This window comes from Panthera leo, chromosome B4 (genome assembly GCF_018350215.1).
Source record: "Panthera leo isolate Ple1 chromosome B4, P.leo_Ple1_pat1.1, whole genome shotgun sequence".
Taxonomy (NCBI): Eukaryota; Metazoa; Chordata; class Mammalia; order Carnivora; family Felidae; genus Panthera; species Panthera leo.
The window spans coordinates 53,786,040-53,813,964 of NC_056685.1; the positions used below are offsets into that span (position 1 = coordinate 53,786,040).

Below are 27,925 nucleotides of genomic sequence, written 5' to 3' on the forward strand. Positions count from 1 at the left end.
ATATTTTGAGAGTTGATTAGCTCCAGTATGTTTGGGGCAGGGGCAGCTGGTTAAAATGAGACTGGAAGGCCAACTGGAAGGTGAATTTAGTGGTATAAAGAAATTTTGAAGCCAGGTATAGCAATGAAAACAAAGTGGGGAAATAACAATATATAAAGAGAAGAAAGATGGAAAGAATGGTAATATCATCAGATATTATGGAAAGTTCAAATAGGGTGATATTTAAAAAAATTTAGTGAATTTTAAGAGTCTGGAGGTGAAGTCAAGATGCTCCTTTTTTCTTTACTGAAGTTATTGACATACAATATTCATCAGGTGTACATCATAGTGATTGGCTATTTCTGTACATTATGAAATGATCATCTCAATAGGCATAGTTACCCCTTGTCACTACACAAAGTTATTACAGTGTTGACTATATTCCCTATGCTGCACATTACATCCCTATGACTTATTTATTTTATAACTGGAAATTTGTTCTTCTTAATCTCTTTAACCTATTTTTCCCTCTTCCCCCCAGCCCCAATCCCTTTCCACTCCATTAATAGTTTGTTTCCTGTATCTATGAGTCTGTTTTGTTTGCATTGTTTTTCGTTTTCCACAAATAAGTGAAATCATATAATATTTGTCTTTCTTTGACTTACTTCACTTAACATAATACCCGCTGGGTCCATTCATGTTGTCAAAAATGGCAAGATTTCATTTATAGCTGAATAGTATTTCATTGAATATATTTATACCATCTCTTCTTTATCCATTCATCAGTAGACACTTAGGTTGCTTCCATATCTTGGCTATTGTAAATAATGCTGTAGTGAACATAGGAATGCATGTATCTCTTTGAGCTGTGTTTTGGTTCTCTTCCCATACATACCTAGAAGTAGAATTGCTGGATCATATGGTAGTTCTATTGTTAATTTTTTGAGGAACCTCCATACTGTTTTCTATGGTGGCTGCACCAATTTACATTCTGAAAAACAGTGTACAATGGTTCCCTTTCCCCACATCCTCACCAACACTTGCTATTTCTTGTCTTTTTCATAATAGCCAATCTGACAGGGGCGAGGTGATATTTCATTGTAGTTTTGATTTGCATGAGTGATACTGAACATGTTTTGTTGTATCTAATGGCCATCTGTCTTCTTTGGAAAAATGTCTATCCAAGTTTTGCCCATTTACAAATTTTTTTAATAGTAAGTTGTGTAAGTTTTTAATATATTTTGGATATTAACCCGTATTGGATGTATGATTTGCAAGTATCCTCTCCCATTCAGTAGGTTGTCTTTCCGTCTTGTTGATGGTTTCCTTCTCTTTCCAAAAGCTTTTTAGTTTGATGTAATTTCTTTTGTTTGTTTTAGCTTTGTTTAACCTTGCCTGAGGAAAATGGCTCAAAAAATATTGCTAAGATTGGTGTTCAAGAGCTTACTGCTTATGTTTTCTTCTAGGAGTTTTATGGTTTCGAGTCATATTCAAGTCTTTAATCCATTTTGACTTTATTTTTGTATGAAACAGTGGTCATGTTTCATTCTTCGGCATGTAAGCTGTCCCATTTTTCCAACATCATTTATGAAGAAACTTCCCCCACTCCCACTGTATATTCTTGCCCCCTTTGTCATAGATTAATTGACCATCTATGTGTGGATTTATATCTGGGCTCTGTGTTCCGTACCATTAATCTTTGTGTCTGTTTTTGTGCCAGTACCATACTGTTTTGATTACTACAGCCTTGTAGTGTGGTTTGAAATCAGGAAGCATAATACTTCCAGCCTTGTTCTTTCTCCTTTGGCTGTTTGGGGTCTTTTGCAGTTTCATCCAAATTCTAGGATTCTTTGTTCCAGTTCTGTGAAAAATGCCATTGCTATTTTGGTGGGCATTGCATTGAATCTGTAGATTGCTTTGGGTAGTATGGACATTTTAATATTAAGTCTTCCAATCCATGAGCATGATCTTTCCATTTATTTACGTCTGACTCAGTTTCTTTCATCGGTGGCTTATAGTTTTCAGAGTACAGGTCTTTCACTTCTTTGGTTTAATTTATTCCTAGGTATTTTATTCTTTTTGATGTGGTTATAAATGAGATTGTTTTCTTAATTTCTCTCTCAGATAGATTGTTACTAGTATACAGAAACTTGACATGCATTTTCTGTATGTCAATTTTGTATCCTGTAGTTTTACTGGATTCATTTTTTCATTCTAATATTATTTTTTGGTTATTTATTTATTTTTGTTTGTTTTTTTGAATGAACATGCCAGTTTTAACAGTATAGTAGGGAAAGAAATAGAAATTGCTGGAGAAATAGAATTGGTTGAGGAACCAGAGTATGATTTAAGAAAATTCTTTTAAGAAGTTTAAAGTGAAAGAGAGGTTGTAGCCAGAGGAGAATGATGGAAAAAAATAGCAAGTTAAGCCTCTAAATACTGTTGAAGCTACTACTAAAATGGTTTTGTTTTTCCAGAATATACACTGGTTGGGCATTTGGAAGAGGCAGAATAGGAGTTCCAAAACACTTGGGAAAAGTCAGGCTAAGATTCTGAATATTTATGAGTAAGGATTTACTATAATTTCATGCCACTGAAGGGAAATGAAAATACTATTTTAAAAGAAATAAAAGTTGGTTTAACTGTTAATTAGGAAGATATTTTTTTTCTCATTCTCTGAATGACAACTTTACATTGGTATGCAAGATAGTAAGGGATACCTCTTTATATTTTTCTTATTCAGGAGGTTTTTGTTAGTGTCTATTATAAACATATTATACATTTTATCAGTATCAGAGTTGAACGTTAGTCACTACTACCCCATAAATAGGAACAAGACACAGAATAATGGAGACCTTTGGATGAGGAAAAGTGACTTTTTAGTTTTCTAGGTTAATAATAACATTATTAAAATTGCATTATCCCTATCTCACCCCCATGTCATATATATTAATACCTAAAGTTACTTATGAAATTTTTTCTCCCAATTTTTTTTTTTCTTTAAATAAGTTGGCTATTCACTTTCCATCAGAAGATATTCTCCTGGTAACAGCTTCTCCTGTTATTAAAGCAGTTATAAATTTCAAGCAGGTAAGAATCCTTTATATAACTTTCTTAGTCATATATATTTTTGTAATTTCAGTAACTTGCCCAGCAGTTAGTGTAATTATAGTTTTTAAATGTTTAAAATGATAAATGTTCTTTTGACGGTCATTTTAAAACCAAAGCCCCACGTTTAGAATTATATTAAATACCAGGGCACCTGGGTGGCTCAGTTGGTTAAGGGTCTGACTCTGGATTTTGGCTCAGGTCATGATCTCACAGTTGGTGAGTTCGAGCCCCAAATTGGGTTTGCACTGGCAGGGTGGAGCCTGCTTATGTTTCTCTCTCTCACTCTCTCTCTGCCTCTCGCTCTCCAAATAAATAAATACATACATACATACGTACATACAATTAAATACCAAAAGCACCCAACTGATGTTGAATTCCTAGTCTTGTTTTTCCTATCTTTTCCTCCCACTCAGAGTTACTTTTCAGGAATTTTTAAATAAAGTTCTTTTGAGGAAAAATGCTTTGTAAATGTAAATATGAATACCAATACATATATGTAATTATTATAAGTAGTTGTGTGTGTATAAATTGTGTGTTTGCATATCAGAAGAGTACTTCTCAGCTAAGTTTACACTTGCAGGTAATTAATGTTTCAGATGTGTAATAAGCATCTCAGAACACTTTGTAGTTCCATGAATTTATATTACACACATTATAGCATTACATTAGGAGTCTAAGATCATTTGGGTCTTAGTGTTATAGAAAAGTGATCTATAAACATTTTTGATCTGATACCTCACCTGTTAAAAAGTTTTGGCTGATCTTGTAATATATGTATATTTATATATTTATAAACTATGTATATACTATAGTGCTCTAATTATGAATGTTATAATGGCTATGCAAAAAAATTAAGTAACTCATACTTAAGTATTTCTTCTGATACTTCAGTGAAGAATACTACTATAGTTTTTAATACAAGTTTTCCTTTAGATCCTGATAATAAAATAAAACTTTCTCATGTTGTAAACCCCTAAGACCAAGGGTAATTTAGTGTGATATGTTTTTCCTTTATAACCTTCTTAGAGATACGTAAGATATCTTACTACTGAGGTATGGCCAAAGGACTTAAGGGATTGGGAGAACTAGAGAACAAATTGTGGCTATTAATCTCTAATGGGAAAAAAAAAAAAAAATCCAATTATAGGCCAGGAGCACATACATAAGAGAAAGATGTTTGGCTGTGTCTTATAAGTGTTTTTTCTGGAAGACTTAATTCAGTGTGACTATTCCAGAGTTATAAGACTTAATTTTTTGCTGATTTTGTAAATTTTGTATAATAGAAGAAAAACAATTTTGGATTCTAGGCCTACCTGTTATTTACTGCCTGTGTAGCCTTGGCAAACCTCTGTATCTAAGTTGTTTCACTTCTAATATTAGGGTGGTATCTTCCTTGTTTACTTGAAGGAGGTTGGGAGTTTAAGATATACTAATATATGTGAAAATGAATTGGAATAACAAACATTATGCAAATGTCAGTTATTCTTAATATTCAGAAGTAGGAAATTGCATCCTTTTTATCATTTATTGAACATCTATATTATGTATGAGCCAGTGTGCTGAGTACCCAGAAGACAGATTGAAAGTATAGAACATACACCAAAAAGTCACTAATGGTCATCTCTGGAGTTGGGGAATGGCAGTCATGGTGGGGTAGTGTGAGATTTAGGGAAGAGTAAAAGGGACACTTTATTTTATATTAGGTATTGTTTGTTTAATGTTAAAGAACATGTTTTCATGGCATGTGTAATTTCTAAAGGGGAAAAAAGATTAATAATAACATGTTATATATGGAGTACTTGCTATGTACTAAACACTCTTCTAAATGTTTTAAATACATTAACTTATTTAATCCTTAAAGTAATCCTATGAAATGGGTTCTTATATTATCCCCACTTACAGATGAGGTAAATGAGTCAGTGAGGCTGGGTAAATCTCCAAGGTGTGTATAGATAGGTTTTGAATTCAGGTTGGCTCTGTAACCCTCATGGTTAATGAGTAGCACTTTCTCAGAATGGTAACAAATCTGCAAGACAAAGTTATCATTATAATGTGGTAATTATCCTTATAGTGGCAAAAAAAAATTGCGGTTGTATTGCAATACATATGTATTCATTTTTATAAATATATTTTGAATGAGTGTCAGAGCCTGCCTTTGAGATCAAGAAAGGCATTACATAGGAGGGTGGATTGATTCTGAGACTGAAAGAATAAGTAGGTTTTGCCATGTTTGCAAGAGGTTGAATGGAGGCAGGCATGTGCCAAGATGATGAAAGTATATGACTATATAATATGTTGTAATAGGTATCAGTTCAGTTCTGCTGGAATGTAAATTCAGTGCTGAACCAATAGTCAGAGGGCAGACCATGGTGGGCTTGTATGCTATGATGTGGAATTGTATTTTATCCAAAATTTAGATGATGCCAAACTTTTGGAGCATTTTTAGCAGGTGAGAACACTGAATTGGAGATATAACAAGTTGGTATTCATCATTGTCTCAGTACCAGCTAAGCCATAGGCATTGGCTGCAACTTCTCAGGGAGAAGAGCCCAATAGTAGTGTTCTATGGAACACCAACATTTAAAGGAAGATCAGAGAGAAAGTAAGCCCTGAAAGTGGGCACCCTATTAGTCTTAAGTCAGAGAGGAAAACTATGAGAGAAGAAGAGTTTGTTTCCCTGAAGCCAAAGATGGCAAAAGTTTAATTAAGTGCAGTGGTCAGTGGTGTCAGATCCAAGGATAGCAGGTAAGATAATGACTCAAAAGTGCCTATATCTAGTAAATTATTGGTGACTTTGAGACAGTTTACACCATTTTCAGAAATTAGTGGGGGGTAACTCTAAAATGACAGTAACGATAAACTTTTCTCTTTTGAAATTTAGCTGCAAAAGGAGAAAAGATAGGGTGGCAGCAAATAGAGAACATGAAGACTAGCATTAAGTTGAGTTTTATTCTTTTTTTTTTTTTTTTTTTTTTTTTTTTTTACTGTTGATTTATTCTTAGAGTGAGCGAGCACATGAGCAGGGGAGGGGCAGAGAGAGGGAGACACAGAATCTGAAGCAGGCTCCAGGCTCTGACCTGTCAGCACAGAGCTCGACGTGGGGCTCGAACTCATGAACCATGAGATCATGACCTGCGCCAAAGTCACATGCTTAACCAACTGAGCCACCCAGATGCCCCGAGTTTTATTCTTTTAAGGTGGAAGACACTTTAGCGTGTTTACCTATTGAGATTTAGAAACCAGTAGGAAAGGCTGAAGATGAAGGAAAGCAAGGAGTACATAATAAGGAAGGAGTCCTGAGGAGGTGAGAGTTGATGGCATATAGAGCACAGATTACTGGATTCACCTTGAAAAGGTAGAAATGGGTCATGGAAGGTGGACTGTAGTACGGAAATGTATATAGATGGTGGGAAAGAAGTCATAAGAGTTCTTAGTAGTCTCTTTGAGCCAAGAAGTAAAGTGATTTGCTGGGAGTGCTGAGGATGGAATGTGTTTGGGAAGCATTAGAATGGTGAACGTTTAGAAAAATCACCAAGGGGGGCGCCTGGGTGGCTCAGTCAGTAGAGCGTCTGACTTCAGCTCAGGTCACGATCTCACGGTTCGTGAGTTCGAGCCCCGCGTCAGGCTCAGGGCTGATGGCTCAGAGCCTGGAGCCTGCTTCCGATTCTGTGTCTCCCTCTCTCTCTGCCCCTCCCCCATTCATGCTCTGTCTCTGTCTCAAAAATAAATAAACATTAAAAAAAAGAAAAATCACCAAGGGTTGGAAGATGTTACTTCGATGTTACTCTTGTCACTACATTGACACATAAACACTGATGGTTTAAAAAAGCTTTGGTGGCTAAACTGAACTAGTGGTCGTGTATTCTTCACTTCCAGGCACTCAGTGAAATAAATTAAAGCTAGTAAAAAATGGTAATTTTATTAAATCCTGACTCTTCAGTGCACATCTTTTTAATGTTCTGTGTGATGAGATGGGATGTATGCATAAAACATTTGTTCCACATATGGGGCTAGGAGGGAAAAGCAATTGTGCAGTTGCTGAGTTGCAAGAAGAATTAATTACCTTTTTTGTGGAATACCAATTTTACTTGAAAGAACAACTGACAAACTAATTTCATATTTGGAAAATGAGTGAAAACAAGTGACAGTATTTGTTGCCAGTATAACAAAATTAGAGCTTTTAGGCCAATATAAGAATTTTGGAAAACTCCTATTCTTCACTGTGAGGCTCACGGTACTTAAAGACTTTTCTGATGAGATTGTTTGTGACAATAATGAATGTGGTTTTTGATACTGTATTGAGTTGAAATTAACATGTGGAAGATCTCCATAACTTTGTGAACCACTATTGTCCAGATGACAAATGTGATGTTACACGATCCATTCAAAGTGCAGGATAGACCAATAGATGTCAGAGTAGTAGGGTATGAAAAATTCTTTGATAATGGTTTCAAATTCTACACTGCAACTAATCTTTAAGAAACCACACTTGTTGGGTTTTAGTATAACATCAAAGAAGAATATACAGTTCTCTAAAAAGGCTGCACATCTCTGTCAGCCTGAACTGTCTTCATAAATTTTAACCAAATTAACATACTGCAATAGTTTGAATGCAGATGCAGAGTATGGAAGCAGTTTGAATGCAAAAGCAGGTCTATTAAGACCGGATATTAAAGACATTTGTAAAAATGCAAAACTGCCATTCTTCTCACTTAATTTGTTTTGGAAAAAAAAGTTCTCTTATTAAAAGGATATTATACCTGTTTAACATGTATTGGATCTATTATTCTTAAGTGAATTAAGAAATGTTTTAAATTTTTCAGTTTTCATTTCTAGTAGTTGCAAATATCACTGAGTTTAACTTACACAGACTAAAGTTCTTTGGAGTCCTCAGTCCATTGTAAGAATATAAAGGGAGAGTCTTGAGACTGAAACGTTTGAGAACTGGTAGGGCCATGTAGTAGGTCTTACAAGTAGTATTGAAGGGGTAGCTGAGGTCAAATACTAGTCTGCAAGGTGTGGTCTTTCCACTGCATACTGGATATAGGACTGGAGAAAGCAGGTTGTTCAATCTGTGGTTGTGAGTTTTCAGGGTAATTAATGGTTAAAGACGAGAGCAAGGAAGTATAAGTGGGCAAAACACGAAATGATCTACAATGGAGTCTTGGCTGCATAGGAAGAAAAGTGAATCCAAGAGGATGCTGGTGGTTTTGGACAACAGGAAAGAGTCCAAAGACTAGCTCACGATAGAGTTAGTAAGTAGAGAAAACTATAAGGATACAGAAACAGACAAGCTGTGTAATTAAAATATGCAGAAGTAAGTAGAGTTAGCCCTCATTTTCCAGGCTAGGAAACTAAGGTGCAGGTACTTGGCTGACTTGCCCCAGTGGTAGGATTGTCATTTGAGTTCAAGTCTTAAAATGCGAGTTAGCCCTTTTTTCACTGTATACAGTACAGTTGGCCGACGTTCTTGTTTTATGAACATTAAGTAGTATATAAAAATAAATGAAAATATTTTCATTATTTAAAATTCTTAAAAGGAAATATTTTTTTGAAAATTTACATTTTCACCTTTTTGATTTAATACAGGTTTCTAAAGTATTGGAGGAATTTGATGTTGAAGAGCAACCGAATACCATGTTAGAAAATCGCTTTCCCAACATTAAGATTATAGAATCCGGAGTAAAGCAACTGAAGAGTAAAGAACATGTAAGAAGTTTTTTTTTTTTTTTTTTAAATTTTGTTAAATGTTTGCTTATTTTTGAGAGAGAGAGGCAGAGCACAAGCAGGGGAGGGGCGGAGAGAGAGGGGGACATAGAATCCAAAGCAAGCTCCATGCTCTGAGCTGTCAGTGCAGAGCCCGACATGGGGCTCGAATCCACGAACTACAAGATCATAACCCGAGCTGAAGTTGGACACCCAACTGACTGAGTCACCCAGGCACCCCTAGAAGATGTTTTTCTTAATGATGGTCCATTGTTAAATATTGATGAGCTTTCCCCTGCTTTCTTTTGAACCCATCTGTACCCCCACCACTACTAAGTTCCCTAGCATGTAAAGTTTAGTAACATTGATTTCTTTTTATTAGGAAAATTTATACTATTTCCGAATTTATTGGGATTATATAATTAGTTTGATTTAACATTTTAGGTTTTACATTTCAAATTAGCATTAACATTTACATAGTGTCTGTTGTGTAATGGGCACTGCAATAAGTGCTGGGATACAACAGGAACATTACAGTGAACTTGGCCTGGGAGGTCTCATTGTCATAGGGAATATAGACATGCACATGTATTAATTATATATACATGTGAAAAGCACAGTCACTGAAGTATTATCAAAGCTCTGATATTAGGGATTTTGGAGGACCTCACAGAAGGAGAAAATGTTTGAACTGGGTTTAAAAGGTGGGTGAATTAAGAGTTCTTAATTAAGGACATTGTAGGAAAACGAGGTTGCTTGTTCAGAAACCCAAAGAAAAGCAGCATGTGGAAGAATAACATCGTCAGAGGTACTGTGGTGGAGATAAAGAGAGGAGATTGGCAGACTAGGGCAAACAAATAGGACTGTGAAGAGCTGTTTACATCATGCCAAGATGATTTATTTTACAGTCAGTGGAGAAATAAAGTGGAGGCAGGGATGGTAATATATTCTTTTAGGAAGACAGATCTGATACCAATGTTGAGGATGAAATGGGGTGGAGTGAGTGATAGTGGCCAGCAACCAAACCAGAAGGTGGTTGCAATAGTCCAAACTGATAGAAGGCCTGAACGAAGACAAGAACTGTGTAATTGGAAAGAATGGCGCAGGTATGAGTGCGATTTCTCCTGTAAACTTAGCAGGACTCAGTAACGCATTGGATGTGGGAATGAATAAGGCAGTCGAAGGAAACATGTTGTCAGATGATTAACAATATCCTCAGGTGAGCTTTAGGCAAGATGAGAAGTAGGGTTTCTAGTTGTTTCTCTACAGCAGCTCTAATTTTTCACCCTTATGGAGAAAACACATACATAATACATTTGAAACACAAATAATTTGACAGTAAAAAAATAAGAAAAAGGACTAAATTTTATGAGAAAAAAAAAATCTGAATCCCAAAACTGGAATAAATTTCTAACATTTACAGTAGTACATATCCTATATAACATCCATGTCCGTTAATTTGTAAATTGAGGTGGGCTCAAATGTAGACTAATAAATTGTGAGGGAATTTATATTAGGGCATTTGAATAAATCCAAATGCCACCCATTACCATTTGAAGTGTCCTGTATGAGCTCATGTCTGTATTCTCTTATTTGTCCTTTATATTCTTTGATGAATTAAAGATTGTGTGTTTTATCTTCATGTCTACTTCCAAAAATTTAGCAGTAGCCAATGAAAGGAGTTTTTGTGTTTGTTTTTACAACATAAAATGTAAATTATTTTTTAAATTTGGTCAGTGTCTGTTAATTACTGTTTGTCAGATAAAATTCCCACCACATTACATTATCTTCAGAAAGAATTGCACAGAATTTCTGTATGCGTTATACTGTGTTGAATTATCATCAGTTTTATGTATTTGTTATGCAGCTGAAGAGTTACAGTGGGTAACAAATGGCTCAGTGGGTATCAAGTGCTATCTTATGATTTGTTATGTTTTATAAGTCAAACACATGTCACAGTGTTAATCTCTAAACCATTTCAACAAAGTCTTGTGTCATAGTCACGTGTGTGTATATATACATACACATACATATATGCTTATTAAAAGCTCCTACTTATGTGCAGATTTCCATTTGATTTTAAAGAATAAAAACAATGGATCACAAATATATATTTTTAGACTCAATAATGTTATTAAAAATTAATATAAATGACTTTAAAAGCTAGTACATGTTAGGATTTAAGGTTAATGTTTTTCACTTAATATGAAAATATCCCCAAAGAATATTTGTTTGTGGTTAGGTGATTGTTATTTGTACTTAAGAAGAATGCATGCACATGCAAACTGGGGAGGTAGAGTGGGGGAGGGAGGGAGGGAGAGAGAGATTGAGACATTGAGATTCTTAGAATCTATGCTCAGCACAGAACCTGACACGGGGCTTGATCCCATGACACAGGAATCATGACCCTGAGCCAAAATCAAGAGTCAGGTACTTAACAGACTGAGCCACCCAAGTTCCCAAACACTTTTAATATTTTTAGATTAAGAAGACATAATGTAACCTTTTTACTGCACTGTACTCCTCTGTACCCATAACAAATATTAAGGTATGATGCCATTAGAATTACTAGATCTTCCTACAATAACTTCCATTGAGATCAGAAATATTCATTAAGGCCTACCTCAGGTATATGATCAGAATGCTTGATTTAAAAATTTCTGAATGTTTAGTTTTTAACCTGAGGTCAACATACCTCCCTGAATATAATAAGATTCCCTAAGTTTTAGGCAAAATCTGGTGTGAATGTATGTTTTTTTTCCAGGGAAGAAATACTGTTTTGCCCTAGATTCTCAAAATGGTTCGTGGCCCTAAAATGATGGTGAATCACTGGGTTGGAGAATGCATTCTCATGTTTACTCTGATTTGCAATTGCTGTAACAACGTATTGAGTGCCACCAAGAGGCAGCCTTAATGTATTTTTTTTGCTTTTGTCTTACTGAATTTTGTATTTAAAATGAAACTGTACCCATGTATAAATATGTTTCTCCTCTCCCCTTCCTTGCCCTGTTTTTACAGTGCATTTTAACAGGAGATGGCAGTCAGCATGTATATAAGAAACTCTGTCTGTGTGCTGGAGCTAAGCCAAAGTTGATATGTGAAGGAAATCCTTATGTATTAGGAATCCGTGATACAGACAGTGCTCAGGTAACATTCTGAGATGGGGCCACGGGAAAGGAACATGAATATTTCATAGACTTGCTTTATTTGAATCAAAGTATTCCACTTACAGTGTTAATTCTTAAATTACAGAAGAGGTTTGTTTTGTGATCCATAAACCAGAAAATAGTTATAATGTTTTATTATTGCCAATTTCAGTTTGGTTGTAGCTGATAATTTTTCCTGTTTTTAGTCCCATGCTGATGTTCTGTGTTCTTTCCGTTGTGCACTATCCCAGATATAATGACTAAGCTGAAGGTTATAACTTAAATTATACACACATTCATTACTGTATTTTGATTGGGAATAGTGATTTGTAGCCTAAATAATGTAGCAGTCTTTTTCCACAAAGGTAAGGCATATCCCAAACTTACTGTACTCCTTAGCAAAGAAATTAATATTCAGATCTTTGTGGTCCAGAATCATGACAGAATCCCAGAACTAAAAAATTCATTTGGTTTATTGTTCTGCTCAAGAACCATAGTAAACTATCCCAATAAGGTGAAAACTGTGTGGAACCTTCTACAACTTCTTCTGATAATTTATTGCAGGGCTTCAGGGTTTATTGACCCTTCTTGCCAAGAAGCTCTTCCTGGTTTCCAGTCATAATACTTTGTCTTACCTGTAGCTTATTGTTGTAGTTCTGTCCCTAAGGTGATAATTTTATGTATACTAATAATATTTTATATTCTTGAAATTGATGTTTTCTTTCAATCTTTCTTAATTTAAAACTTTTTTAAAGTTTATTATTTTGAGAGAGAGAGAGTGTGTGTGTGTGAGCAGATGAGTGGCAGGGAGAGAAGGAAAGAAAATCCCAAGTAGGCTCCGCACTGTCAGTGCAGAGCCCAACATGGGGCTCGATCCTACAAACCATGAGCATAGCTGTGTTCCAGCGAGGCTGCCTACATACATGAATTCACTGACTGCTTATGATAATACTGTGTGACAGTATTATCCCAATTTGCAAATAGCAAACTCCAATAGATTAATTATTTACCTACACTTAAATAGCTGTTACCAGAAGTACAATATAAACTTATGCCATTCATCTCCACATCCAGTGCTTTTAACAGATCTTTCTTATTTACTGTCCTCAGAGAAAGGCTGACTGAAATTAACTTAAGGTTTTTTTTTTTTTCTGGTAGAATTTTAAACCAGTCAGTTTCAGTGATTATTTATTGAATATTACAATAAGTTTTTGGGTGAATTTAATAGAAATGGTAACTTGACATGGTAGGAAGAGGAAATTTAGCTATTGAGATGTCATCCTGATCCAGTGGGACTATTCTGTACTTTCAAAAGTGCCATAAAAATGACCATGGCTTCCCTAAGCTCATTGTGATAATTTTTTTTAGGGGGCAGAAGAGGGGGGCTAGAGCCATCAATTGATTGTCTTATGATAAGAAAGTAGCATTTTTTTTTTAATTTAGACATTATCGTGCCTGCTCTTAACAGCTTTATTTACATTATCTTAATGCTTACAGAGACGTAATAAAATACAGTCACTACTTGTTTCCATTTATATTGAAGAAGCTGAGGCACAGAAGGGTTAAGCAACTTGACCAAGTTACTAACTGGGGGAAGTTAGTAACTCCAGGGACTCTTAACCACCAAGCTGTTGTGCTTCTCATTCCTGTAAGTTTCGGTGTTGAGTGAGTCCAGGGAAGTGCCAACTGACAGACTAGAAGAAAAGGAATAACCCTGTATGTATACAGATTAGTGTCATGTTAGTAAGTTGGTTTGATCAAGTAGTTAGGAATGTGATGAACTAGAGCTAGTGCCTCTTGCTGCAATTCTGAAGTACTCTAGATGTAATGACGTAAAAAGTCAAATCATAAGAGGCATTGCTATAAAGGCAGTTTGTGTGACAGATAGAGGAAAACATTTGTAATATTGGGAGGCTGTTCCTGGCAGAGTGTGAAAGATTTTTGTTCCTTTGTAAATCAGGTAAAATTCGTACAATTTTAAGAACATTATCAGTGAAGCCTTTCTTCAAGTATTGCCCACTATTACAAAACACTATCTCATTTTCTTTTTAATATAGGAATTTCAGAAACAGCTTACTAAAGCTAAAAGAATAATGATCATAGGGAATGGTGGCATTGCACTTGAACTAGTGTAAGTATATATTTTTAAGTATCATTTAAACACTACTCTATGACTCATAATTGTTGGCAGACTAGAAAACATCCTGTTCTGAAATTCAAAGATAAATAGAATTGTTTTTCATAGATTTTCAAGGAGAAAAAAATCCATTTTATATTTTTAGCTTCATGGAATTCATAGTTGTAGAAATGTCATTGTAAAACATGAGTTTAGGGAAGGTTTTAGGTCTCAAGGGGTCACAGGTGACTGGACAGATGTGATCCACACATGTGTTTGGTAGGCATGTACTATATTGAAAAACAATTTAAATGTGCACACCTTTAGAGATTTCTAGTCACAATATCTACCCGTTTTATTGTTTACACCCATCCTGCTTCATTCATTTATAATGCTACCTGTTGGGCCCATGAAACCCACAGTGTGTTTGACTCCCTATTTTAAGATGTGGTACTCCCAGCTCTTGTTTTTTTGGAAGTTGAAAAATGTGAACCCATCAATTAATGTGAAATACTATCTTAAAATGATATTTCAGGTTTAAAGAACACTGAGGAATAAATATCCTGCTATGGTCTACAGAGCATTCATTTTCTTTATGATTTTATCTTCCATTGGATGGCTGAGATGGAATAGTCTGGACATTTTTAGGGCAGAAAGTTGAGTCCAACTACAAAGAGGACAAATTTGAATCAAAGTAATGAATTTGCCAAAGCTTTGTCCATTCCTATTCGCAGACTAGGTTTTTGCTCTTCTTTTTGACAGGATAGCGATTCCCAGTGGAAGTTTCTAAGAGTTCCTAGATTGCCTGAGTACTAGAGATGGCAATCATTCTTGTAATTATGAAATTTATGGCACTGTATGGAGAACAGAAAAAACTGGAGATTCCAAATCAAACAGGTCTAAGAAGGAGGCACATGACAAATTTTCTCCATCAGCTATCACCAAAAGTGTAATTTAATACTATTATTATTTACACTGGAAAATTTTCTTACATTCAGAAATGCTCAGTCTTAAAACGTGTAATCCTATTCCTCATTTTCTTGAGGTTGGAGATATAAGACTAATCGGACAAAGCTTATAATTTTGTATTGAATAAACTCTGATAGTTTAAGAAAGGCTGCATATAATGCGATTGTCTCCGCTTAGGTCCACTGAATGATCAGGTGTTTCATCTCATGGTGAAAAATGCTACATACAAACCCTTTTTGCTCTTTAATAGCCCTTGTGTTCCCTTGAGGCTAATGCTGATTTTCTTCAGTGTACTTTTATTTCAATTACTACCTCTGTTTTCTTCTTTACTAGTGTAGGTTAGTCTTTTCTTTTCAGACATTTTTTTAATGATTTCAAAAAACCATAATACTTCACTGTTTATTTTTTAAAAGTGGTTTTAAAAATGAAAGTATTTCTGCTATATATGTGATACTACCTCCATGGTTATGCATCTCGCTGAGGGCATGGTTCATAGTCTAAGGGCATCTTGTGAGGTAGGACATATATAGATGTTACTCGCGGTTACTTATAATTGTGGTCTACTAGTCAAGCATTAGTATTTTAAACTATATTGATACTGTGTTATACTATTATATTACTTTAAAATTTAAAAAAAATGGTAGAGGAGTTTCTTAATAAAAACTAAGGAAAGTGTTTCATAATAACTATGTGCCTATATGTAAATTAAAATATGAAATTTATTACTGAATGTGTATTCTACTTTCTGCTCATCAGCAATCCTATGTGATCTGAGCAACATAGAATATTCACCAAATAATCTGAAATTTAGTAACTAAATATTTTTTTCTGCGGTAAGGGAGCAATTGTCACAAAGCATGAATGTCAGGTGACCTGAAATCAGATGTACTAAACCTTTTTTTCTATCATTTATTTATTGATTAGTTTGAATCATTTATTTATTGAGAAGTTAATGTGTTACATTATAGCAGTCTGTGAAATAAACATGGCAGTACTTTGTACCATAAGTAAATGTTAAAATTTCTTAACACATAATATTCTTATTACCTCTATAGGTTCTGATAAAATCCTAGTATAATTAGGATGACCATATATCCTGTTTATCATGGATGGTCTCAGTTCATCAGTTGTACCAAAACAAGTAATAATAGCAGAAAAATATAATGGACTTCAGGGACTTAGTGAAATGAATACTAAGCAAACCACATTCTCTGTGACTAAACGTAGAGATAAAATAGATCCCCAGGAGCTCCAGCTGTCTCATTAGTGGTGATGGCCTATACACACCATGGCCATTCTGTTCTTTCTTGATTTTTCTGTGAACCGGATCTTTCTTTGGCTGAATGGCTTAGAAATTATTGAGGTGAAGGGAAGGGATTGCAGGGTAATGGTTCCTTTATAACAAAGTTAAAATTGTAGTTAATAACTCTGATTCTCTCCTTTGAGTACACAAAATATTTGTTACCAAAGAGTATGCTATTGTCAATACTGTAACCATATACCATGGATCCATTCATCCATTATTGATTACACTATAACCACATCAACAAAGCACTGCTCACTCCTGGGAACCGTGGGGAACATTCGTATAGTAACTGTTGGAGAAATTGAACCCTTAGAAGTAATGCTCATTGTAATGAAATTTTATTTGATACACATGCTTGTCATTTTTATGTTCTTTAAAATAAACTGGATAAATTTATTATTTATTCTACTTTAGCTCTTATTATCCTGAAAGAGTATTACATTCTTCCTTATTTCTGTTTGCCTTAAAACACTTTCTTTTGCCTTTGGAGAAAACTGTTATTTACAAAAAAAAAAAAAAAAAAAAAAGATTCCTACTCAGACTTTTTAAATTGCTCTGAGTAACTTTATTCCTTTTAGGTATGAAATTGAAGGCTGTGAAGTCATTTGGGCCATTAAAGACAAAGCCATTGGGAATACTTTCTTCGATGCAGGTGCAGCTGAATTCTTGACTTCAAAACTCATTGCTGAAAAACCAGAGGCTAAAATTGCACATAAAAGAACCAGATATACAACTGAAGGTAAGTATAGCATCTATTCATTAATTCACAGATGAAACTGTTTCTTAGCCATATAGAAAAAGGCTATAAGAACATGGAGTAAAAATACTACAGTTGAGAGACAGATCTATAGATAATATTTATTTCCTGTCTCCATACACAGGATTTAGACTTTTGAGGATTTTTTTTTTTTTTTTTCAAAGTTTATTTATTTTGAGAGGGAGAGAGCACGGATGGGGCAGGGGCAGAGAGAAATAGGGAAGGAGAGAGAGAGAAAGGGAATCCCAAACAGGCTCTGGCTGTGAGTGCAGAGCCCAGTGCAGGACTCAAGCCCACAAACCCTGAGATTATGACCTGAGACAGAACCAAAAGTTGGATGCCTAACCAGCTGAGCCATCTAGGAGCTCCTATCCAGGACCTTTTTTTTTTAATGAAAACTGTGTATAATTAAGACTGGAAATTTAAAGTGAATTAAACCAGCCCATCTGCATCTTTGCAAACAGATGGTACAACTGGACAGCACCTTAGGTAATTTTACAAAAAAAAAAAAAAAAAAATGCAATGAGTTAAAAAGGAAATACAAACCTAGATTTTTATTTAAGAGGCTTTTTAAAATTTTTAACTTTTGGCTTATAAAATTCAAAAAATTCTGTAAGTGTTGAGGGTGCTAAAAGTTGACAAAATGTTTAAAAACTGTTGGCTAATTGTTTAATTGAATTATAACTCACATATATTAGTTTCAGATGTACAATAGTGATTCAGTATTTTTATACATTATGACGTGATCACCTCTGTAGGTTTAGTTACCGTTTGTCACTGTACCAAATTATTACAGTATTGACTATATTTCCTCTGGTGTACTTTATATCCCCATGACTTATAACTGGAAGTTCATACTTCTTAATCCCGTTCACCTGTTTATCCTGTGCACCAGTTCCCTCCCCTGTGGCAACCACCAGTTTATTCTCTATATCTGAGTCTGCTTCTGCTGTGTTTTGAGTTTGGTTTTTTTTTAAATTATTTTTCTACTTTAACTTGCCTGCATTTATTGTAAAATTTTTATTGAAGTATAATTAACATACAGTGTTCTGTTATTTTCAGGTGTACAGTAAAATGATTCAACAATTCTATACATTACTCTGCTCATCATGATAAGTACACTCTTAATCCTCCTTGTTCCACACACACATCCCTTCACCCACCTCCCCTCTGGCAACCCCCAGTTCTCAGTTTTTGAGTGGGTTTTTTTGAGTCTCCTTTTTCTTTGTTTCCTAAATTCTACGTATGAGTGAAATCATACGGTACTTGTCCTTCTCTGAGTTATTTCACTTAGCAGAATATCCTCTAGGTCCATCCATGTTGCAGATGGTAAGATCTCATTCTTTTTCCTGGTGGAGTAATATTCCATTGTGTGTATGTGTGTGTACACATACACATGCACACCACATCTTTATCCATAAATCTGTCAGTGGACACTTGAGTTGATTCCTTATCTTGCTTGTAAATTATGCAAGTTCACATAGGGGAGCATACATCTTTTTGAATTAGTGTTTTCATTTACTTTGTGTAAATTCCCAGTAGTGGAGTTACCAGATCATGTGGTAATTCTGATAATTTTTTGAGGAACCTCCATACTGTTTTTCATAGTGGCTGTACCAATTTGGATTCCCACCAACCATGCACGAGGTATCTTGTTTCTCTACATCCTTGCCAACACTTGTAATTTCTTGTCTTTTTGATTCTAGCCATTCTGGCAGGTGTAAGGTGATCTATCTCATTGTAGTTTTGATTTGTACTTCTCTGACTAGTGATTTTGAACACTTTTTTATGTCCTTGTTAGCCATCTATATGTCTTTGGAAAAATGTCTATTCAGGTCCTCTGCCTGTTTTTTTATTTTGGTTGTATTTGTGTTACCAAGTTGTAGGAGTTCTTTATACATTTTGGATATCAACCTTTTATCAGATCTCACCCTTCATATTGACCATGTATATAGTATGGTTTATATTCAACACTTGATTGAAAAATTACCTGTTCTATAGCTCTATATCACAAAATATTAAAACGATCAATACAGATAAGTTAGTTTATGCTATATATGAGAATCATGACATTGCCTAAAAGCTTGAGAACACAAGTATGCTTCTCTGCCTGGAAGTTTTTTTATCATTTGAATTTTGAATTGAGTTTTATCTTTTCAGGAAGAAAAAAGGAAAGACAAACCAAAGGTAGTGCTGGCAATATGGGCAGTGCCTTGGGACCTGATTGGCATGAAGGCTTGAATCTTAAAGGAACAAAAGAGGTATGTGTTCATACACTAATTAAACATGTGTAGATGGAATTTTAAATTCTTGAACCATTCGTTGAAGACTGGTTACAAATATAGTCCAACAACTGCTAGGTCACTTAAAATCCATAGTGCTAGGATAGAACCAATAGCAGCTGGCCCAGTTCCTTACCTTAAGAGATAAGTGGGTATTTAATTCATCAAAAACTGACTGTTCAGAGTGGCCAAAATGAACAAATCAGGAGACTATAGATGCTGGAGAGGATGTGGAGAAACGGGAACCCTCTTGCACTGTTGGTGGGAATGCAAACTGGTGTAGCCACTCTGGAGAATAGTGTGGAGTTCCTCAAAAAATTAAAAATAGACCTACCCTATGACCCAGCAATAGCACTGCTAGGAATTTATCCAAGGGATACAGGAGTACTGATGCATAGGGGCACTTGTACCCCAATGTTTATAGCAGCAGTCTCAACAGTAGCCGAATTATGGAAAGAGCCTAAATGTCCATCAACTGATGAATGGATAAAGAAATTGTGGTTTATATACAGAATGGAGTACTACGTGGCAATGAGAAAGAGTGAAATATGGCCCTTTGTAGCAACGTGGATGGAACTGGAGAGTGTTATGCTAAGTGAAATAAGCCATACAGAGAAAGACAGATACCATGTTTTCACTCTTATGTGGATCCTGAGAAACGTAACAGAAACCCATGGGGGAGGGGAAGGGAAAAAAAAAAAAAAAAAGAGGTTAGAGTGGGAGAGAGCCAAAGCATAAGAGACTCTTAAAAACTGAGAACAAACTGAGGGTTGATGGGGGGTGGGAGGGAGGGGAGGGTGAGTGATGGGTATTGAAGAGGGCATCTTTTGGGATGAGCACTGGGTATTGTATGGAAACCAATTTGACAATAAATTTCACATATTAAAAACAAACAAACAAACAAACTGTTGCCCTTCTTTTTAATTCTCCAGGCACAGAGATTTCTACAGTGAATATACCTGTCCTATTTTAAATTAATCTTTTCTTAAAGGTCACCTCCTGTGCATTATAATATTTTACAGGTTACTTGATAAATTCTAAATACACATTTAATACCTTAATTGGATAAGATGATTTGCTTTTACTCATTTATTAGGTATTTGTTTTTAAATAATTGCTAAAAGGCTATGATATGTAAATACTGTAAGAAGCATACACGGAGTTCTTATTACTTTGTATGATTTCAGCCTCAGGTAGTTTGGAGAGGAGCTGGCTTCATGTTATACCTCATTTTTGTGATAGAAATTATGCAAAATCAGTTCTTCTGCACCTTCAGATTCTAAGTTTAGTAGTATTTTTAAACTGAGCAGCAGTTTGGTTCAGTGAACATTATCTCCTACATACTTGGTACTTTACTAAGGTTCTGGGATATAATAGTAAGTAAATCAACATAGATCTGCCCTCAAGAGGGTTTTATAGTTCTCTAACAGTGGAAATTTTTAGAAAATATATTTGTAATTATCAGTGAGGCTTATCTTAAAAAGCATCCCTTGGTGTTACCTGTCAGTGCAACTACTTGTTCTCTTAAGTTCTGAATGGATTTCTTCTTACTGCCTTCACAAACAGAAATCGAGATTATATGGGGGCATCTAGTGTGTTTTCATTTATATTTTCCATATGTTTCTACAAGTGTATTGTAATTTTTTTTTTTTTATCAGTAACCCAAATCAGTCTTTTGGGAAGTATTATTTACGGTAACCATTGTTTCTTTTAGTTTTCTCGTAAGATTCACATTGAAACTATGTGTGAAGTAAAGAAAATCTATCTTCAGGAAGAATTTAGAATTTCGAGGAAAAAGTCCTTGCCTTTTCCGAGAGACCATCATAATCAGCCAGTCACAACTGATAAAGGTAAGTAATTAAGAAAAAATGTAATAACCAGTAATTTAAAAGGAGGAAACTTAAACATAAAAAATAAACATGAGGGGCATCTGGATGGCTCAATCCATTAAGTGTGAGACTTCAGCTCAGGTCATGATCTCACAGTTTGTGAGTTTGAGCCCCACTTCGGGCTCTGTGCTGACATCTCAGAGCCTGGAGCCCACTTTGGATTCAGTGTCTCCCTCTCTCTCTCTGCCCCTCCCCCACTCATGCTGTGTCTCTCCTTCAAAAATAAACTTAAAAAAAAGAGTAAACATGAAATCATTACTTAATGTAAGTCATTTCCTTTTCACTACTTAATCTTCAAGTTTCCTAATAATTGATATAGTGAGCATCACATTTTACATGGCATTCATGGTGTTTTGCCCACCACAACTCTGTGAGTCAAATGAAATATCTTGCAGATCAAAAAGAAACTAAAAAAACCTTTATGCTTTCAGAGATGAAGTGACTTCCCCCAAATCAGATTGAAAATCTGTAATTTGGGACTAATTCCTGTTCCACATCTCCTGTGAGACCTACCACTATTTGAAGAAATACACTCAAACTAGTGTGTAATATTCCATTGTTTTGAATTCTTTGAATTTTTCCACGGGAAGAGTTAATGTTACAGTTTGACTAAGAACAGTAAGGGAAAACATTGAAAAATGAGTAATGTAGTTGGGCTAAACTCTCTGGAGTATATAATGTATTAATATTTTTAGATAAATAATTTATAAAGTGATTATCAATTTAAATTTACTTTGTTAGAAAAGGTCTAGGTCTAAATTTGAAGGGAAAATGTTTAGAATGCTGTAATGTTATAAGTATACCCAAAACAAGGAGATAATGTTGATTGTATTATAATTGTTTTAGCAAATGTGCCTTATAAAAATTATTAAGCAGTGTTGTTTTAAAGTACTCTCCTGCCATTTTCTTTCACCCTTTATTCTAGGTATTATAGTCACATAATGCTATGGATAACTTGTGATTACATTGGAGAATAAAGGTTTTGTTTATTTTGTTTTGTTTTAGAAGTATGGCCTGTATATGTGGAATTGACCAGTGAAAAGATATACGGCTGTGATTTCATTGTCAGTGCTACAGGAGTTACACCAAATATAGAACCTTTTCTCTGTGGCAACAATGTAAGGTGAAGTTTTTTTTTGTTTTTTTTTTGTCCTGCTGTGAATATTTTTATATTTTTTTTAATGTTTATTTATTTTTGAGAGAGACAGAGAAAGAGTATGAGCAGGGGGAGGGGCAGAGAGAAAGGGAGACAGAATCCAGGGGAGGCTCCAGGCTCTGAACAAGCTGTCAGCACACAGCCTGAGACGGGGCTCAAACTCACAAACTGTGAGATCATGACCTGAGCTAAAGTCAGATGCTTAACTGACTGAGCCACCCAGGTGCCTCATGCTGTGAATATTTTTAAAGTACTGTATGAAATTTAACTTTCAAGCATAAGTAACTGTTCCTTGCTTTAGTGTAAAACTGTAATTTATGGAAGGTGAAAACAATTTAGATCATATTCATGTTTGGATTTGCAGTATTTCTTATTGCGTAAAGTCCTTAAGCAGCTAACATCCCAGCATAAATGTCATCATTGATGGAACATAATGCACAGTTCATTTGTCTAAAGGTTGGTAAGAGACTGACACCTATGAATTCTTACAAGTGATTCTTGTAGAGAAATGCTAAAATGCTAAATGCCTTTTAGCATTTAAAGCTCACAAAACTGGAATATTGTAATTATGAGTGGGGTAGTCACGGTTACTGAGTGTTCCTGATGTTGAAAGTCTAAGAATTTTTGAGTTGGTCTGTCTTAGTAGCATTTTGATCCCCTGGAAATTGAGCTGAGTTATCTAAACTTTCAGCTATTATTTACTTTCTCATTAAAGATCAGCATACCAAGGTGTACAAATGTGACTTGTTCTTTTACTTCAGAATGACAAAGCCATCTTTCACTTTTCTTCCCATGTGTTCTCATAAGGAACATTGTTTAGTTTGATGTAGGCGAAGATGGTGGCCTGAAAGTGGATGATCACATGCACACGTCTGTCTCTGATATCTATGCTGCAGGTGACATCTGCACTGCATCATGGCAGCCCAGCCCAGTGTGGCAGCAGGTAAGCCAGCATCCAGGATCACATCTTCGTATCAGAGATTCCATCTGACGGTAAAGGAGTTCCTACCAGCAAATCTAAATATCTGGTTTTCCAACTTTTTTACTTTAAGAAGCTGTCATAGAGTTTTTTGTGACAATTAAAGAATTTTCCCTTTCGGTAAGTTATTATATAGTGATGGAACAGTAGTTTATCAGCACTGTCCAGTGGAACTTTATGCGATGACAGAAATGTTCTGTACCTTTGCAGTGTCTAGTCAGGTAGTCACTAACTACGTATCTCTATTGAGCACTTGAGTTTAAATAGCTACATGTATCTAGCGTCTGCCAGACTGGACAGCACAGCTTTAGATTAATAATTACTGAGGTATAAACCATGTAGATAAATGATGACCCTATTCTGTCCCTGTGAGAACTGTGACTGAAAAAATTTCCTATAGTAAACAGCCTTCCTCAGCTGAACACCTCCATTGAACTGGACATAGACTTCCTCCTAATGGTGGAGGAGAAATCCTTGAGGAAGATACTCAGACCGTGGTCATAGGTGAGGTGGTCTCAGGGGGAGGAGAGACACAGTAGATGTTACAGATAAAAGACCCAGGCAACACTCCGTGTGAGACCAGCTCCACAGGTAGGGATATTACTCCTTCAGATCAACCATGGAGTGTGAAGTAGCAGAAAAGCTAGATGTATTTTAAGAGGCAGCTTCATTACTTTGTGTGTTTTTACCTACAGCAGAGCTGACAATCATATAAAAGTGCTTTTAGCCTAGGGGCGCCTGGGTGGTATAGTCAGTTAAGCGTCAGACTCAGCTCAGGTCATGATCTCACGGTTCGTGAGTTTTTAGCCCCACATCAGGCTCTGTGCTGACAGCTGGGAGCCTGAAGCCTGCTTTGGATTCTGTGTCTCCCTCTCTGTCTGCACACCCTCCACTCATGCTTTGTGTCTCTCAAAAAATAAATGTTAAAAAAAATTTTTTTTAATTTTTTTTTAAAAAGAGTGCTAGCTTGTTTTCAGTTTTCTCTGTAATCATTCTCTTTCCCTTTGTGACAGATCTGTCATAAACTCTGAGTTTGTGGGATTTTTTTTAACGCTTTTAAACCGTTTAGGATAAATTACATCCTTAATGGGTGTCATAAACTCTGGTATAGTCCGTGTCCAAAAATGACAAGGGTCTCTTGAGTGAATCTAATAGACCCTGTCTCTTAATTTGCAGAAGCAGTAAATAATAAATAAGTACACTAATTCATTTGTTTTACACAGTCCGAGACACAGACTGAAGGGACCTTGAAGCTGGTATACATTGTTTATGTTTATAGAGGAGACTGAATTAAAAAAAAAATCTATCAGAAATGATTGTGGTATTAGTTTTGCACACAAAAGGACATTACTAATTGCTTAGTGTAGGCTAGCTTATTTAAATCTCTTAATAGCTATTGAATAGGTGGTATACATTTTTGTTTCAGGCGAAGAAACTGAGGCTCAGTTAAATAAGAAATAAAAACTTAAATATGTAGAAGAGTTGGTATTTAAATCTCTTGACTTCCAAGGCCAGTGTTCTATGCAGGATCACTGATAACCTAAGGGAAGAATTTCAAATGAATTCCCAGCATTGGTTGCTGAAATCTGGTAACATTTCTTGAGGCTGTTAGGACACCAACTAATATATCGATCTGCCTGACCACTGAGGTTTTATTGCATGAGAAGCCTTAACTATATAGCACCAAAATCTAAGGATTAGGAAAAGGAATGAATTTTTCAGTGATCATTTCTCATCTCTATTTATGCTGATGATAAACTTACTCTGTGAGAGGAGACCAGTTAATTAGTATTATTCTTCCCTGGTGTACCCTGAAATGTTTTAGTTGTTATAGTTTATTGAAACGTACAGAGTTGGTATCATCCTTTAATTTTAGAATTCTCAAATAGCGGAATCCGTTTTGGTTAGTGTGGAATGGTGATTGCTTCTATGGCAAAGACAATCCAGCTGGTCATCTGACTAGCTAGATGTAACCAATCTCAAGGACTCTCAATATTGAAGCCCTTTAAGCAATTCTGTAAGGTTAAGGTGCTAGCATTTTTTAAGTATGGACAATGAACATTATATCTCATAACATTTTTTTATTTCAGATGAGGTTGTGGACCCAGGCTAGACAGATGGGGTGGTACGCAGCCAAGTGCATGGCCGCAGCTGCTTTAGGACAATCTACTGACATGGACTTCAGCTTTGAACTTTTTGCTCACGTAACAAAATTCTTCAACTATAAGGTAAGATAAACAAAGTAGTGCCTTTTTCTGCTTGTTCGCCTTTAATTATGTAATTTTATCATTTGAGTAAGTAAATGTATGGTTTTAGTCATTTTACAAAAAAATGACATCTCATTTCTTGCAAATCAGTACCTGGTATTACTGCTGGTCTTAATTCCTAATCACCACCTACCTTCCTACGATACTATTTTATAGTTAAAGGTGGGGGTGGGGGGGCATCTCTTCTAGACTTACTCCCTGTTGATGCATGTCTGCATTTCATTTGAGATCCATCCTTGTCTTGTAAGGGGAACTAATAGCTGTCATACTCAAGAATGAACTAGGTACTCTGCCATACTTATTTTACTCTGAGGCAAGTTTTTTCTTGATAATTTACTGATAAGGAAGAACACACGTAAGACTTAAGGAGATTAAATCATGACTCTAAGCTAATGTAGTCCAGATCCTGCATATTTGCTAATACACTAGATATTTTTAATGTTCATATATAGATTGTGTGTTAGTGTCATCTATTCTAGCATAATACAGTGTAACTACATACTGTGTTTCCTTTTTGTACTTTATCCCTGCATTTAGGTTGTATTGCTGGGAAAATACAATGCACAGGGCTTAGGTTCAGATCATGAATTAATGCTGAGATGTACCAAAGGACAAGAATACGTCAAAGTCGTCATGCAGAATGGGCGCATGATGGGAGCTGTCTTAATTGGTGAAACTGATTTAGAAGAAACATTTGAAAACTTAATTTTAAATCAAATGGATCTTTCATCATATGGAGAAGATCTGCTAGATCCCAATATTGATTTAGAAGATTATTTTGATTAATAAAAGCATTTCAAGAGCTACATAATGTTCCAAATAATACAAAGTCACAATAAGGTAAAATTTAATAGAAGTGATAATGATTTCAGTGGCAAAGTTTTAAAATCTATTTTTTCTAACTTAAAACCTAGCACTTAATGTAAATTTAAGTTATTCATTTCTAATTTAGCTTTGGGGCAGATTCAGCTAGGTTGTGATCTACTTAGCCAACAACTTGGCCTGGTACACCAGAATCATTCTGATTGAAATGTTAGGGCTGTGGTTTCAAGAGGCTTATAGTTTGGTTTTACTTCTAGAAATGTAGCAATAGCTTACTTACTAATATCATTTGTATTGATACTTTATTCCTTTTGCATTTGGATTCCACAGCTGTTAAAAGCTGAAATCACTCCCTTTGTAATACGTGATAACACTGCTATCAACAGTTAGTTATGTAAAAATAATACGAGTTTATGTGAACTTTACATTTGTCTCATTTTTTACTGTCAATTTTTATAAATCATGATCTCAAGTGTTCAAGCCTTCAATATTAATGAAGTTGTCTTAAACTACAAAATAATGGTGTATACATGCATAAAATGTTTTCTTGGAAAATTCAGAAACACTCTCTTCTTAGATTGCTGAAGCATGTTTGCAGACTTTTGGAAGTTACCTGAATTGTTTTCTTCCCTCTTTATCAGCTCCTTTAGAATGATAACGTTTGAAGTGATTCAGTCTACAAACAAAAACAAACACTTTGGTAAAAACTCAGCTGTTGCATTTTCTCTTCAGATTAATAGTCCTCCTGGGTCCTTCTATATCGGTTAGCTCTTTAGTTAAGTGTCAGTGGCCTAGTTTTTGGTCTTCAAATATCTACTCAAATGTGAGCCCTATCTTGAAGGGATATGTTGTCTGAGAAACCCTAAATCTATGGACACAGTGGTACACAGCATGGTTTCACAGGCTTTAGAGTATTGGTTCAACCTTTGCTGCGCAGGCAGACTTCTCAACCAGTGTTGATCACAACCGGTATTGTGAACAAGTCCTCTGCCTACTTCAGGATCTTGATTAGATCTCTGCAGTATGCTGTTAGATGTTTCTTCTTTCACATGCTATAATGAAATAGGCAACTGGGATTTGGGAATTACAAGGACAGGCTATTCTAGTTATTAAACTGGCTTAAAATGAGTCCTCAACATGAGCCACCCTAAACACTGATTTGTTAATTTGTTCTGAACTAAAATTAGGATATTCCTCAAGTCTGTCACTAAACTGTTATAGTCTCTGTAAGACATTGTTGAATTTACAGAGATGTAAAGAAAATAACCTGGTTACCAGAAGGCCTTTGGATATGCTCTAGGAACCAGAGTGTCTGCCAGACATGATTGAGAGATACTTAGAATCAGTCTATTCTTCATATTTACCTGATTTGTGCTCATTACACAATATTCTGGAAACTGTGGCTTCCTAGTTACACAGTTTAGAGACAAGAATGTCCTC

The 27,925-nt window shown here is 35.4% G+C and overlaps 1 protein-coding gene across 4 annotated transcripts in view; it reads left to right on the forward strand.

The window, feature by feature from the left end:
* LOC122224326 (pyridine nucleotide-disulfide oxidoreductase domain-containing protein 1) overlaps window positions 1-27,196 on the forward strand; it is a 65,096-nt gene extending 37,900 nt beyond the window's left edge. For 3 of the 4 annotated variants that reach the window (XM_042945993.1, XM_042945996.1, XM_042945995.1), the window contains 11 exons: window positions 2,989-3,069; window positions 8,680-8,799; window positions 11,815-11,943; window positions 14,000-14,073; window positions 16,912-17,072; window positions 19,251-19,351; window positions 21,087-21,222; window positions 22,267-22,379; window positions 23,238-23,360; window positions 25,487-25,624; window positions 26,201-27,196. In XM_042945993.1, the coding sequence (XP_042801927.1) occupies window positions 2,989-3,069; window positions 8,680-8,799; window positions 11,815-11,943; window positions 14,000-14,073; window positions 16,912-17,072; window positions 19,251-19,351; window positions 21,087-21,222; window positions 22,267-22,379; window positions 23,238-23,360; window positions 25,487-25,624; window positions 26,201-26,449 (1,425 nt within the window). In that variant the 3' untranslated portion in view covers window positions 26,450-27,196. The remainder of the gene's footprint in view (window positions 1-2,988; window positions 3,070-8,679; window positions 8,800-11,814; window positions 11,944-13,999; window positions 14,074-16,911; window positions 17,073-19,250; window positions 19,352-21,086; window positions 21,223-22,266; window positions 22,380-23,237; window positions 23,361-25,486; window positions 25,625-26,200) is intronic. The other variant, XM_042945994.1, reaches the window with a different exon arrangement.
* Window positions 27,197-27,925: the final 729 nt, after the last annotated feature.